The sequence below is a fragment of the Trichomycterus rosablanca genome, chromosome 4 (assembly GCF_030014385.1).
Source record: "Trichomycterus rosablanca isolate fTriRos1 chromosome 4, fTriRos1.hap1, whole genome shotgun sequence".
Taxonomy (NCBI): domain Eukaryota; kingdom Metazoa; phylum Chordata; class Actinopteri; order Siluriformes; family Trichomycteridae; genus Trichomycterus; species Trichomycterus rosablanca.
The window spans coordinates 3,405,956-3,419,290 of NC_085991.1; the positions used below are offsets into that span (position 1 = coordinate 3,405,956).

General features: G+C 42.4%; 1 protein-coding gene across 2 annotated transcripts; it reads right to left on the reverse strand.

Moving 5' to 3' along the window:
- Positions 1-1,198: 1,198 nt before the first annotated feature.
- On the reverse strand, positions 1,199-12,682 carry rgs18 (regulator of G protein signaling 18). 2 transcript variants are annotated; one of them, XM_062992923.1, is made up of 5 exons: positions 12,561-12,682; positions 7,122-7,238; positions 6,121-6,182; positions 5,165-5,328; positions 1,199-2,305 (listed from the first exon to the last, which is right to left on the reverse strand). In XM_062992923.1, exons 1-5 carry the CDS (start codon positions 12,680-12,682, stop codon positions 2,063-2,065), a joined length of 708 nt encoding a protein of 235 aa, XP_062848993.1. In that variant the 3' UTR covers positions 1,199-2,062. The 2 variants fall into 2 exon arrangements, with proteins under 2 accessions (XP_062848993.1, XP_062848992.1); XM_062992922.1 differs by having other exon boundaries at positions 7,122-7,241.
- Between the last annotated feature and the right edge of the window lie 653 nt (positions 12,683-13,335).

A 13,335-nucleotide genomic window follows, 5' to 3' on the forward strand; every position in this document is an offset into this window, starting at 1 on the left:
CCCACTGCGAATGAGATTGTCTTTAATTTACGGCCCGGCAAAACTTCCCTGTTTACTTTAACGTTAATTAAATATGCAGAACGTGAATCTTAATTACAGGCTTTAAAAATCTCATCCTGGTGGGGATTAACACTCATTTAGAACCGTAAACAACCACACGTACAGCGCATAACGACTTTCCTCGCCGATATTTAAAGAATAATGGAGTTTTTGTTGCCGACGGATTCTACAAAGTGGATTTACACTTATCATTTGTCGGCAACATTAATATTTTACCCGCGACTGGTACCCTCATAAAATATAGATATCTTCTGCGCTTTAATGCCCTTTTTGAGACACATTAATATCTAAATTTGATAGATGCGCCGCCTAACTTCAATTCTGTTATTGCACGCTGAGGCGATGACAAATCTCAGGGATCGGGGCGGACTTTATGTGCATGCGGAATTCGCTTAGATTCGCTTAGTGTCGTGCCAGTGTGGGCGAACCGAACAGCGGCGCATTAGGACGTGGGGCTCTGGATGATCCGGATCGGGGTCGAAAAATGGTCACATTTGAATAAATCATTAATACCGTCATAAAATTCCCTGATTGCTCATAACTGTTAATCCTTTTCAATGGAACGGCAACCATTGGACTCTGGGGGGGCTCACGCTGGGACTGATGGGCTATTTATGAACCTCGTGCCAACTGTTATTGATTTGTAGGTGGCACCGGGGCACAGGTGGCGAGTTCTGGTAACCTGGGCTCGATTTTCCTCGTATCTTCTATCAGACGTTGCCAATCGTACAGTATCTGTGTACACAGCTGAGATTCAAACCCTGATCTCATAGGTCGTGGGCGAGCATAATTACCCTGATTCGCGACCCGAGCGCCTGGAGACAGGCAGATATTATTTTAAAATCTCCTGGTACTTCATGGAGTCCGTTTGGAGTCGAAGCAGCCTGAAACATCAGATCCTCCACCATAAATAATTACAGCAACCTGCGTCACTTTCAGTCACCCGTGAGCCCTTGCATTCGGAAGTGGGCGTTGACACTGCAGGCTGTCAGTTGACTGGGATTCTTCTGTTTTGGAGGAAGCACGTGTTAGCCATACAGCCTCGCTGTGTGAACTGAAACTGTAATGAAGACAGTACTGAATAAATAATAAAAAGAAAACCAGACACGGACAGTCAATCATCGAGTTTATTGCTGTTTTTATTATCAAGGCACATTTTTATTATACACCGATTTATGACACAATTTTAGCTTTATGTACAATTTACAACATGAAAGGATTTGAATCTTGTAGTCAGAGCTTAGTAGTAATTCTTAGGCTAAACAATAATGCTTATAAATAATTTACGCAGTGCAACTGTGGCAAATGCGAACCGGAAAAACACAGCTGAAGTCGTTTTATAGCTGATTTTATGCGGACCGTGTACATTATGACATCACAAAGTGTGATCTCAGTTTTGCAAAACACGGGGTCTGTCCAAAAACCTAGTGAGCTGCCTTGCTGCCTACTGCCCACCTGATCAGCTGCCTCAGTAGAGAGGGTTCTAATAAGACATCGGACTCATGAGGCACATTATTTAGACACACTACTTAGGCAGGTATTATGGCGATTTAGCTTACTAAGCTAACACAGTTAGCCTCGGGCCGTTCAAACCGACGAGCTGAGGCGGCACAACCCGCTAACATGCCAGCTAACGTCTCCCTCCATGTACCGAAAAACGGTTAAACTGTCCCTCATGAGCCTGAATTTGCAAACTACCCATTATTTATGCCCCTGCAGTATAGAGGGGCATAAATAATCATACTGGAACAGGACAGGCCCTTCCCCAAACTTCTGCTACAATCTTGAAAGCATGAAATATATATATATATATATAAAAAAAAAAAAAATATTTTATAACCCGCTAGCAAAGGGTGTGGCTTTGATGTAATGATTTGAAGGGGTATCTACAAACTTTTGGCCAGATAGTGTAAATAATTTCCCCTGATTCCATTCCTAATGCGTTTCTATCAGGAGTTTAGCAAAGCAAAGACTGTAAATCACTGCAGCCCAAACCGCGGCTTCACATCCAGGCGGCGGCATCCTCACGGTCGCTGAAGACGAAGGATCTGGACCTTCTCCTGGTCATGGCCGGTGGCGCTTTTCTCTTGGTCAGGCTGAGGTAGAGGTCAGAGCCGAGGAAGCGCGGGTAGCAGTCCTTCTTCATCAGAGCGTAAATTTTACTCTGCGCAGCATCGAAACACGACACGGTCGGCTTTGCGATGTTCGTCTGAATGGCCTGTCGGGTCGAGTGGTCGATGTTTATCTGGGAAAAAATGTTAAAATGATGTAAAATACATCAAGATTTCAGCTGCCGTCCGAGAGTTACAACATGAAAGTAACGACATTAATAAACGGAGCCTCGTTTGTGCAAAATCTATCAGCAAAATAAAAAAATATAGCAAAAGTAAAAACGACCCAACAAATCTGAAAACGCACTAAACAAATTTAAACACACATCAAACTAATCTGAAAACAAACTAAACAAATCTAAACATGCATCAAACAAATATAAAACACACCAGCAAAAGTAAAAAAGCAACCCAACAGATCTGAAAACACAAATAAATCTAAAAAACACACCAAACAAATCTGGAAACACACCAGCAAAAGAAAAAAAAGCATCAAACAAATCTAAAAATGCTCCAAAGTAATCTAAAATGTTCCAAACAAATCTGAAAACACACCAGCGAAAGAAAAAAACGCACCAAACAAATCTAAAAATGAAAAAGATGAAAGTAAAAACATACCAGCAAAAGTGAAAACGGCCCAACAAATCTAAAAACACACCAAACAGATCTGAAAACAAACCAAACAAATCTGAAAACGAACCAAACAAATCTAAAAAACGCACCAAACAAATCTGAAAACAAACCAGCAAAAGTGAAAAAAGCAACCAAACAGATCTAAAAACACTGAACAATATGAAAACACACCAGCAAGTCTGAAAATGCACCAAACAAATCTGAAAACGCACCAGCAAAAGTAAAAAAGCAACCCAACAGATCTAAAAACACACCAAACAAATCTGAAAACACACAAAACAAATCTGAAAATGCACCAGCAAAAGTAAAAAAGCAACCCAACAGATCTAAAAACACACAAAACAAATCTGAAAACACACAAAACAAATCTGAAAATGCACCAGCAAAAGTAAAAAAGCAACCCAACAGATCTAAAAACACACCAAACTAATCTGAAAACACACAAAATAAATCTGAAAACGCACCAGCAAAAGTAAAAAAGCAACCCAACAGATCTAAAAACACACCAAACAAATCTGAAAACACACAAAACAAATCTGAAAACGCACCAGCAAAAGTAAAAAAGCAACCCAACAGATCTAAAAACACACCAAACTAATCTAAAAACACACCAAACAAATCTAAAAACACACCAAACAAATCTGAAAACGCACCAAACAAATCTGAAAACACACAAAACAAATCTGAAAATGCACCAAACAAATCTAAAACACACCAGCAAAAGTAAAACAGCAACCCAACAGATCTAAAAACACACCAAACAAATCTAAAACACACCAGCAAAAGTAAAAAAGCAACCCAACAGATCTAAAAACACACCAAACAAATCTAAAAACACACCAAACAAATCTGAAAACGCACCAAACAAATCTGAAAACAAACAAATCTGAAAATGCACCAAACAAATCTAAAACACACCAGCAAAAGTAAAACAGCAACCCAACAAATCTAAACACACACCAGCAAAAGAAAAAAACGCTCCAAACAAATCTGAAAACACACCAGCAAAAGTGAAAATGGTCCAAGAAATCTAAAAACACCCCAGCAAAAGCAAAAAAGCAACCCAACAGATTTAAAAACACACCAAACGAATCTAAAAACACACCAAACAAATCTGAAAACACACCAAAAGAATTTAAAAATGCACCAAACAAATCTGAAACGTACCAGCAAAAGAAAAAAAACACACCAAACAAATCAAAAAATCCACCAGCAAAAGAAAAAAACACTCCAAACAAATCTGAAAATGCACCAAAGGAATTTAAATATGCACCAAACAATCTGACACACCAGCAAAAGTAAAAAATGACAAAACAAATCTGAAAACACTCTGAACAAATCTAAAAACAAACAAATCTGAAAACAATTGGCACAAATTTTGCTTTATTTTATTAATTTAACTCTTTAATTACTCAAGAATTTTAAGAATTCACACGACGTCGGTGGTTTAAAATGATTAAACAATACTCAGTGTTTATTAAATCTCTGGTGATTGATGGATAATGGATGTGATTTTGTTAGATGTATTTCCAGCTCTCAGCTATATTTAGCACCGTGAGAACATTTAAACTTGTTAAATCTGCGTCACCGGTCCGTACTTGTTGAAGCGTCCTGGGCGCAGGTTTTAATGCAGCTCACGGTTTTCGGTGCACATGTTCTCGAGCTGAGGGAGCGTGGGTCTGTACCTGTTGAAGCGTCCTGAGCGCAGGTTTTAATGCAGCTCACGGTTTTCGGTGCACATGTTCTCGAGCTGAGGGAGCGTGGGTCTGTACCTGTTGAAGCGTCCTGGGCGCAGGTTTTAATGCAGCTCACGGTTTTCGGTGCACATGTTCTCGAGCTGAGGGAGCGTGGGTCTGTACCTGTTGAAGCGTCCTGGGCGCAGGTTTTAATGCAGCTCACGGTTTTCGGTGCACATGTTCTCGAGCTGAGGGAGCGTGGGTGGCTGAGTGAGGGGGTTAACAAGCCCAGCTGTGAAACGCTAGCAGGAAAACCACACGGTCACAGCTCCGTCTTGGTCATGTGGTCACATGACACAGCTGTATTTTCAGACGCTTTGCTCGAGCCGGTGTGCAGATGCAAAAGTTTTACCACCCAGAGCTAATAATAAAGAGCTAACCGTGTCTCGTTTACAGTCAGACCCAGTCTAAGGGGGCTGGATGGCTATCAAAACTCCACACCAGAGTCTTTATGGACTGAATAGAGTTCAAGCTGAGAATTGGTATTATACTGTAACTGGGACAGTGGTAGCCTAGTTGGTAGACCTTTGGGCTATCAGTTGAAAGGTTGAGAGTTTGAATCCCATGTGTATATGTATATATGACAAATAACATTTTATTGTATTCTATAAGCAGGAGACGTACCTCTTTAGGCGCGTCGGCGTCGATGAACACGGCGTACATTTGCTTGGCCTTGGACTGCAGATTGGAAGCGGACGTGGTCTTGTACTCCTCACATGCTAACCAGAACTCGATGTTCTCCTCGCTGAACTGGGAGCGAAGGAACTGCGTGAAGGTCTCCACTCCATCTGAACCAGTACAGAACACGTTATTCAGTCGAATTCATTCAGGTGATGGTGCCCGGTTCTAATGTAAGAACATTCTGACCTTTTTGGGTCACGTACTCAAACAAACCTGCTCTAGAGATGCAAAATAATGTGGTTTACACCAACGTTACCATATAGGTCATGTCATACTTGTCTGCTATATGAGCAAAATTATATAGACGTCATTTCGAACAAGTTTGATTAACTTTTGTACACTGATGTTCTGAAAGGGTGAGCAATTCTGACCCAATTTCATCTTTTTCTGTACTTTACCACTGCAAAATATGGTGGCGGTAGCATCACGTTAGCAGGATACTCTTAAGCAGCAGGTAGTGCCATTCTGGTCACGACTGATAGAATAAGTAATGGTTCAGTGGAGACTATATAACCTGGTATTGATTTTGATGACTTCTGTGGACATGGTAAACTGATAGGATACCGATAGACCTCACAAAGAGATGACCTACAGATCCACAAATACAATTACCAGCACTTTTTAAGGCACAATGCAGAAGCAATCACTGGTTTTGTGTACAGAAAGAGATGGAGAGTGCATCCTCACTACATGTATCAAGCAGCGCTGGGGCCCAAAAGGACAAACCACAGACAAATGCTTCATGTGGAAAGTTCTGACATACTGATGAGCTGTTTGATGCACCGGTGGCTCAATGGTTACGGCGCTGGACTGTCGCTTTATGCCCCACCACAGCCAAAATGCCCATGTTGGACCCTTGATCAAGGCCCTTAATTATCAATACTGTTGTTTTAACTTACCTGGATGTGCCAGCAGCTCTTCAAACGAATCGCTCCATATCAGAGCGACGTCAGGTGGAACGCTGCAAACCCAACACACACCAGTTAATGATTCTGGTTTTTAAATACAAAGTGCAAATCAAATAGAACCAAGCAGAAATGAAACCACTAATCTAAACGCAACACCCACCCACACATCACTCGCTTTCTAAATCGCTTATCCTAATGAAGGTTGGGGGGTGGGGAGCGGTGCTGGGGCCTATCCTAGCTCTCTCTCACACACACACCTAATGGCAATTTGTTTTTATCTCCAATAAACCTGACTAAACGTCTTTAGACTGTAAGAGGAAACCGGAGCATCCAGAAGAAACCCACACAGACATGGGGAGAACATGCAAACTCCACACAGAAAGGACCCAAACCGCTCCACCTGGGAATCAAACCCAGGACCTTCCTCCCTTGCTGTGAGTTGAAAGTGTTACCCACTGTGCCACCCAATGCAACTCCCAGAAAAAACTTTTTTTTTTTGGAGGGGGTGAGGATGCCCCATGTTGCTGGTAGAAGAACATACCAACTGTTTATATTCAGCGGCCAAATTGCACTCAGAGGCGAGGTTCAATCCCAGGTTCTCAGGAACCAAAAGCTGTGCAAAACACACAGTGCCCTTCTGTGCCACACATTACCCAACATATTTATTTATTTATTAGGATTTTAACGTCATGTTTTACACACTTTGGTTACATTCATGACAGGAGAGGTAACCGGGTTCACTCAATTTGCCTCAATTCACCTCACTTTGGACTGTGGGAGGACACCGGAGCACCTGGAGGAAACCCACACAGACACGGGGAGAACATGCAAACTCCACACAGAAAGGACCCGGACAGCTCTACCTGGGAAGCAAACCCAGGACCTTCCTCCCTTGCTGTGTGGTGACGGTGCTACCCTCCAAGCCACCGTGCCGCCCCGTTACCCGATAAATGAAATGTGACCATATATACGTTTAGGTTAAAAGCACTTACTGGTTACTATTAGCGGGTGAGTTTTTGTCCTGACTGACGTTTTCATGCGAGCCGGATTTGGTCATCAGCACGCTGAGTCGACTCTTTTTGTCTTTGTCCTTTTCTTTGTCTTTGTTACTGCTTGGAAATGAATAAATACTTAAAATTAATAAAGCATCAATGCTAACGAATACTAATAAATCCAGGAATCAATGTGAAAGTAGGACCACGTAATACCACTAAAAACACCAGGATGTGTGAATATTATACAAACTACAAGCACACAGGCCGACCCTGTTCAAATAAACCAACATCCATCATTTTAAGTGTGTCCCAAACAATTCAATGTCAAATTAGCACAACAGTGGTATAGATACGATTTCAGAACACGAGTCACTTAAAGTTTTCAATCATTTTGTGATGTTAGATGGTCAGAGCATTAAATCTTTATAAGACACCAGGAGAACAGCGTCCACCATGTTGGTAAAGTGAGTGGAGTAAAATTAATGACCTAGACTGTGTTTTAAACTTGCATGAAAGGTGGACAGAGTTTGGGGAATTCTTATTTAGCAAATGGTTTCAGCAAAGCAATGTGGGGTGACCTGACCTGGACACTGCTGCTGTAGTTTTGTAGTTTTTCTGAGATACACTTTGTGTGTTTTTCGGATGCGTGCGTCTCTATTATTTGATCAGTAACTTGATATTTTTTTTATCAGCCGATGAAATGAGTTGGTGACGTGTTGCATCGGGCTGGAGCCTTTAATCTTCTTGCAAGGCTGTCCACAAGACGAAAGGTCTGACTAGCTATCAATGTTCCAATTCTTCCCAAAGGTGTTCATCGGGGTGAGGTCAGGGCTCTGCACTAGCCACTAGAGTTCCTCCATTTCAAATTTTACCAACTACAGCTTTATAGACCCTATTTTGTGCGCTGAGGGACTGTGTAGAAAATACACCTTCCTGTTTCAGCATGAAGGTTGGGAAGCTTATTTTACAAAATGTTTCAGCAAAGCAGATACAGTCAGGAAATACAGAAAGTTTGGAATGTGAAGAAGAATTTGATTGGCTTGAACAGATCTCTGACCACAACCTGTTCACCCACCCGAGGTTGAATCCTGCAAGTCGAGACTGCCATGCCGATAACGCTGCTCCTGCTACATGTGATGGAAACCTGGCGTGTTGCACCGAAAATGTCAAGAACTCACTACGGACTTTATTACAGACTGGACTGAGTAATGAAGCACTCCAATTATTTACATTATTATTTTCATTGTGTGTGTGTATGATTTGTGTAAATCCTATTTATTCAAATTATTCTTCAGGCCACCCAACGGAGGATGGGGATCCCTGCTGAGTCTGGTTCCTCTCAAGGTTTCTTCCTGTATTTTAAGGGAGTTTTTCCTTGCCACTGTCGCCCTCGGCTTGCTCAACAGGGTTTTTGGTCTGTTGGTCCAGGATTCTGTAAAGTTGCTTTGAGACAATGTCCATTGTAAAAAGCGCTATACAAATAAATTTGACTTGACTCTGTTCAACACCTTTAAAATGAACTAGTGGGGTTCCTCCGCTGTCTTCTCAGAAGGCTTTCCAAGTTTATAGCAACAATATAATTTTTATAGCAGCGAAGGGATGCCGACTCATTAATGAACAACGTTTTGGTTGTGATCCTGAGGTGCCAACACAAGCCCAACGATTGTATTAGACTGAACACTTTCAATTATTTATTTATTTGCATGAGATTCTGTTGATGCAACATAAGGTCTCATGCTACTTGGAGCCACATTCTAACCTGAAATAAAGGGAAGTGTTGCTTCACGTTGTTGTTGAACTATTGTAGCACTTTGTACCTCTTAAAATTACTTCTAAACGCCCGAATTGCCATTGGTAATGTATTAGTCCTTACAGTCTTTGACCTTAAAATAACTAATAAAGAACTTTAGAAAGATCAAATATATGAGACTTGCTTTTGTGCAAAGGTACCATGAACCCATCATGCAAATGAGGAACTTCTATAAACACTCACCCGTCTCCAAAACACACACACACACACACACACACACACACAAACACTTCCTCTTAAGAACATATAAAATACATGTAATATAAAATACATAAAATACACTGCTTTCAAAAGTCTTGGTTTAGAGAAACTCCAGTGGTCTGAACCAAGCTCTGGCCTCACTTGTGCCACACTGAACGGGCACAAATTCCCACTAACATACTTCAAAAATCTCATCAGAAGCCTCGTCAGAAGAGTTTCTGTTCTAGCTGAAAAGATCACACAGACGTCGCTCTGTTCTAATAGCATTCGTTTTTTAAATGGAACGTTGAGCAAGCTCATGGTCAGGTGTCCAAATACTTTTGGCAACATAGTGTAGGTTGGTTGGGAACCTGTGGAGTTCAGCAATGTTCTGGACACAGATATTCAACAGGGTTGAATGTGGACGATTTTTTTATTTGTTATTTTTCTCTTCTGTGCCGTTAATTGTCCCAGTAATCCTGATCAGATTGCCAGTTCCTGTCACCATGATCCCAATAGCATATCTAACAGGAGGGATGATGCTACCTTGCTGATGTTCCTTGTTAGATTCAAACATGCTGCTTAGAATTTGATATATTAACATTTTGTTATTCTGTAGACAAACTTAACCTTCAGTGTTAGCTTCTGACCATTCTAACCAATTCCCCTTCTAGTTTACAGACTCAGTTTAGTAGGGTGGCCTGACCAGGACTAACCTGACCAGGAATAACAATGACCATCTCTTCATCACGGCACCTGTTAGTGGGTGGGATATATTAGGCAGCAAGTGAACATTTTATCCTCAAAGTTGATGTTAGAAGCAGGAAAAATGATCAAGCGTGAGGATTTGAGGGCCAAATTGTGATGGCTAGACGACTGGGTCAGAGCATCTCCAAAACTGCAGCTCTTGTGGAGTGTTCCCGGTCTGCATTGGTCAGTATCTATTAAAAGTGGTCCAAGGAAGGAACAGTGGTAAACCGGCGACAGGGTCATGGGCAGCCAAGACTCATTGATGCCTGTGTGGTCCGATCCAACAGACGAGCTACTGTAGCTCAAATTGCTGAAGAAGTTAACACTGGTTTTGATAGAAAGGTGTCAGACTCCATCCCTCGACACGTCAGGACTGTTTTGGCAGCAAAAGGGGGACCAACACAATATTAGGAAGGTGGTCATATTGTTATGCCTAATGCCGTTGGTCCTTTTGTGCTCCCAATGGTGCCGATTATGGATTAAGTTCTCATCTTCAAAATGCTTCCGCACTTACACTTATATTTTGGTTATAAGCGGTGAGGGTGCAGTAGGAGGAGTAATCGGTCTTGTCTGAGAGACTGAGAGACGCTTATAGTCCAGATTTAGCTCCATCTTTTTGGAGAAGAAGATTTTCATGTGATGATGATTTGAGAGCAGCGCTGCATCAGTGGCTACGAGCTCAACCAAAAACATTAAAACGTTGGTACAGTGCTGGAAAAATGTACAGTGTATCACAAAAGTGAGTACACCCCTCACATTTCTGCAAATATTTTATTATATCTTTTCATGGGACAACACTATAGAAATGAAACTTGGATATAACTTAGAGTAGTCAGTGTACAACTTGTATAGCAGTGTAGATTTACTGTCTTCTGAAAATAACTCAACACACAGCCATTAATGTCTAAATGGCTGGCAACATAAGTGAGTACACCCCACAGTGAACATGTCCAAATTGTGCCCAAAGTGTCAATATTTTGTGTGACCACCATTATTATCCAGCACTGCCTTAACCCTCCTGGGCATGGAATTCACCAGAGCTGCACAGGTTGCTACTGGAATCCTCTTCCACTCCTCCATGATGACATCACGGAGCTGGTGGATGTTAGACACCTTGGACTCCTCCACCTTCCACTTGAGGATGCGCCACAGGTGCTCAATTGGGTTTAGTCCATCACCTTTACCTTCAGCTTCCTCAGCAAGGCAGTTGTCATCTTGGAGGTTGTGTTTGGGGTCGTTATCCTGTTGGAAAACTGCCATGAGGCCCAGTTTTCGAAGGGAGGGGATCATGCTCTGTTTCAGAATGTCACAGTACATGTTGGAATTCATGTTTCCCTCAATGAACTGCAGCTCCCCAGTGCCAGCAACACTCATGCAGCCCAAGACCATGATGCTACCACCACCATGCTTGACTGTAGGCAAGATACAGTTGTCTTGGTACTTCTCACCAGGGCGCCGCCACACATGCTGGACACCATCTGAGCCAAACAAGTTTATCTTGGTCTCGTCAGACCACAGGGCATTCCAGTAATCCATGTTCTTGGACTGCTTGTCTTCAGCAAACTGTTTGCGGGCTTTCTTGTGCGTCAGCTTCCTTCTGGGATGACGACCATGCAGACCGAGTTGATGCAGTGTGCGGCGTATGGTCTGAGCACTGACAGGCTGACCTCCCACGTCTTCAACCTCTGCAGCAATGCTGGCAGCACTCATGTGTCTATTTTTTAAAGCCAACCTCTGGATATGACGCCGAACACGTGGACTCAACTTCTTTGGTCGACCCTGGCGAAGCCTGTTCCGAGTGGAACCTGTCCTGGAAAACCGCTGTATGACCTTGGCCACCATGCTGTAGCTCAGTTTCAGGGTGTTAGCAATCTTCTTATAGCCCAGGCCATCTTTGTGGAGAGCAACAATTCTATTTCTCACATCCTCAGAGAGTTCTTTGCCATGAGGTGCCATGTTGAATATCCAGTGGCCAGTATGAGAGAATTGTACCCAAAACACCAAATTTAACAGCCCTGCTCCCCATTTACACCTGGGACCTTGACACATGACACCAGGGAGGGACAACGACACATTTGGGCACAATTTGGACATGTTCACTGTGGGGTGTACTCACTTATGTTGCCAGCTATTTAGACATTAATGGCTGTGTGTTGAGTTATTTTCAGAAGACAGTAAATCTACACTGCTATACAAGTTGTACACTGACTACTCTAAGTTATATCCAAGTTTCATGTCTATAGTGTTGTCCCATGAAAAGATATAATGAAATATTTGCAGAAATGTGAGGGGTGTACTCACTTTTGTGATACACTGTATCTTAAGGTGATTATGTAGAAAAGTTTGAAAACTTTTTGAAGAACCCTCGTACTATCAACACGAGGCAGCCAATGGACACCATCGTTTACTGATTTTAAAATGTGTTTCATAACATTTCTGTACAACTTTCCATCTTCTAACGTCCCTGTAGTCGTCTAGAGACTGTTGTGGTCTTGCATTAAGTAATCAGCTCTGACTGAGCAGCGGAACACTTGGACTGGATGGACGTCTCATGACTGACAACTACCGTGATGAAACCAAGACCTCAACGACACAGACACAGATACAAAGTTCCTACCCAAGTTCTGTAGGCAAACAACGTCATCATCGCCAGTAGATCCCATTCCCTTTATTTTAAATAATAAAATTTAGCGTACCTTGAGCTGCCGTGTTTCATTTTGGTGGCACGCCACACCGTCTCGCCGAGCATTTTGAAATGCACTTCCTCCTTGGGGGCGGTTGAGTCGAACTGAGGAAACAGAAAGACGAAGATTTCCATGCTGTTACCCCCCTCGGCTCTCTCGCTCACGTTCTCCCTCTCTCGTTCAGTCGGGGGGACTCGTTTAACCGCGAGTCCTCGAACCCTAAAACCGGTACCCACTGAGTCATTTCCCGCACCTGTGGTGATGACTTCCTGTCAGAGCGGAGTAGCCCTGAGTTACGGTAACCCGGCTGTACCAGAATTTGATATTCAAAAAACTTTGAAATTTTTAAAGCAGCCACATTGGTTCACTGTCTAGTCAAAGTTGTGTGGACGCCACTTCTGATTAGCACATTTGCCTGGCTAGATTTGACCATTTTGTTCAATATTAGTGGAGGATCTGTTGACCTTGTTACTGTACCTCCAAGGTCACTTGCATAGTCCAGTTCATTATTTTAATCTATCTATCTATCTATCTATCTATCTATCTATCTATCTATCTATCTATCTATCTATCTATCCATCCATCCATCCATCCATCCATCCATCCATCCATCCATCCATCTGTCTATCTCTATGTTGGTTGGACTTGCAGTTGGTCTGGTGCCAACAGGAAACATCAGGACAGGACAGGACATGGTGCCAGTCTATTGCAGGGAAACACACTTGCACACTCTCTGCATGTTTTTGGGAGGTTACCTGAAGGAAACCTGTGTTGCTGCACAATACAC

Excerpts from the sequence above, each read along its gene's own strand:
- rgs18 (XM_062992922.1), bottom strand. The coding sequence starts at position 12,682 with ATGGAAATCTTCGTCTTTCTGTTTCCTCAGTTCGACTCAACCGCCCCC. Across the intron at positions 7,242-12,560 it reads ATGAAACACGGCAGCTCAAG|CAGTAACAAAGACAAAGAAA; the intron begins GTACGCTAAATT and ends TTCATTTCCAAG. Across the intron at positions 2,306-5,164 it reads ACGCCGACGCGCCTAAAGAG|ATAAACATCGACCACTCGAC; the intron begins GTACGTCTCCTG and ends ATTTTTTCCCAG.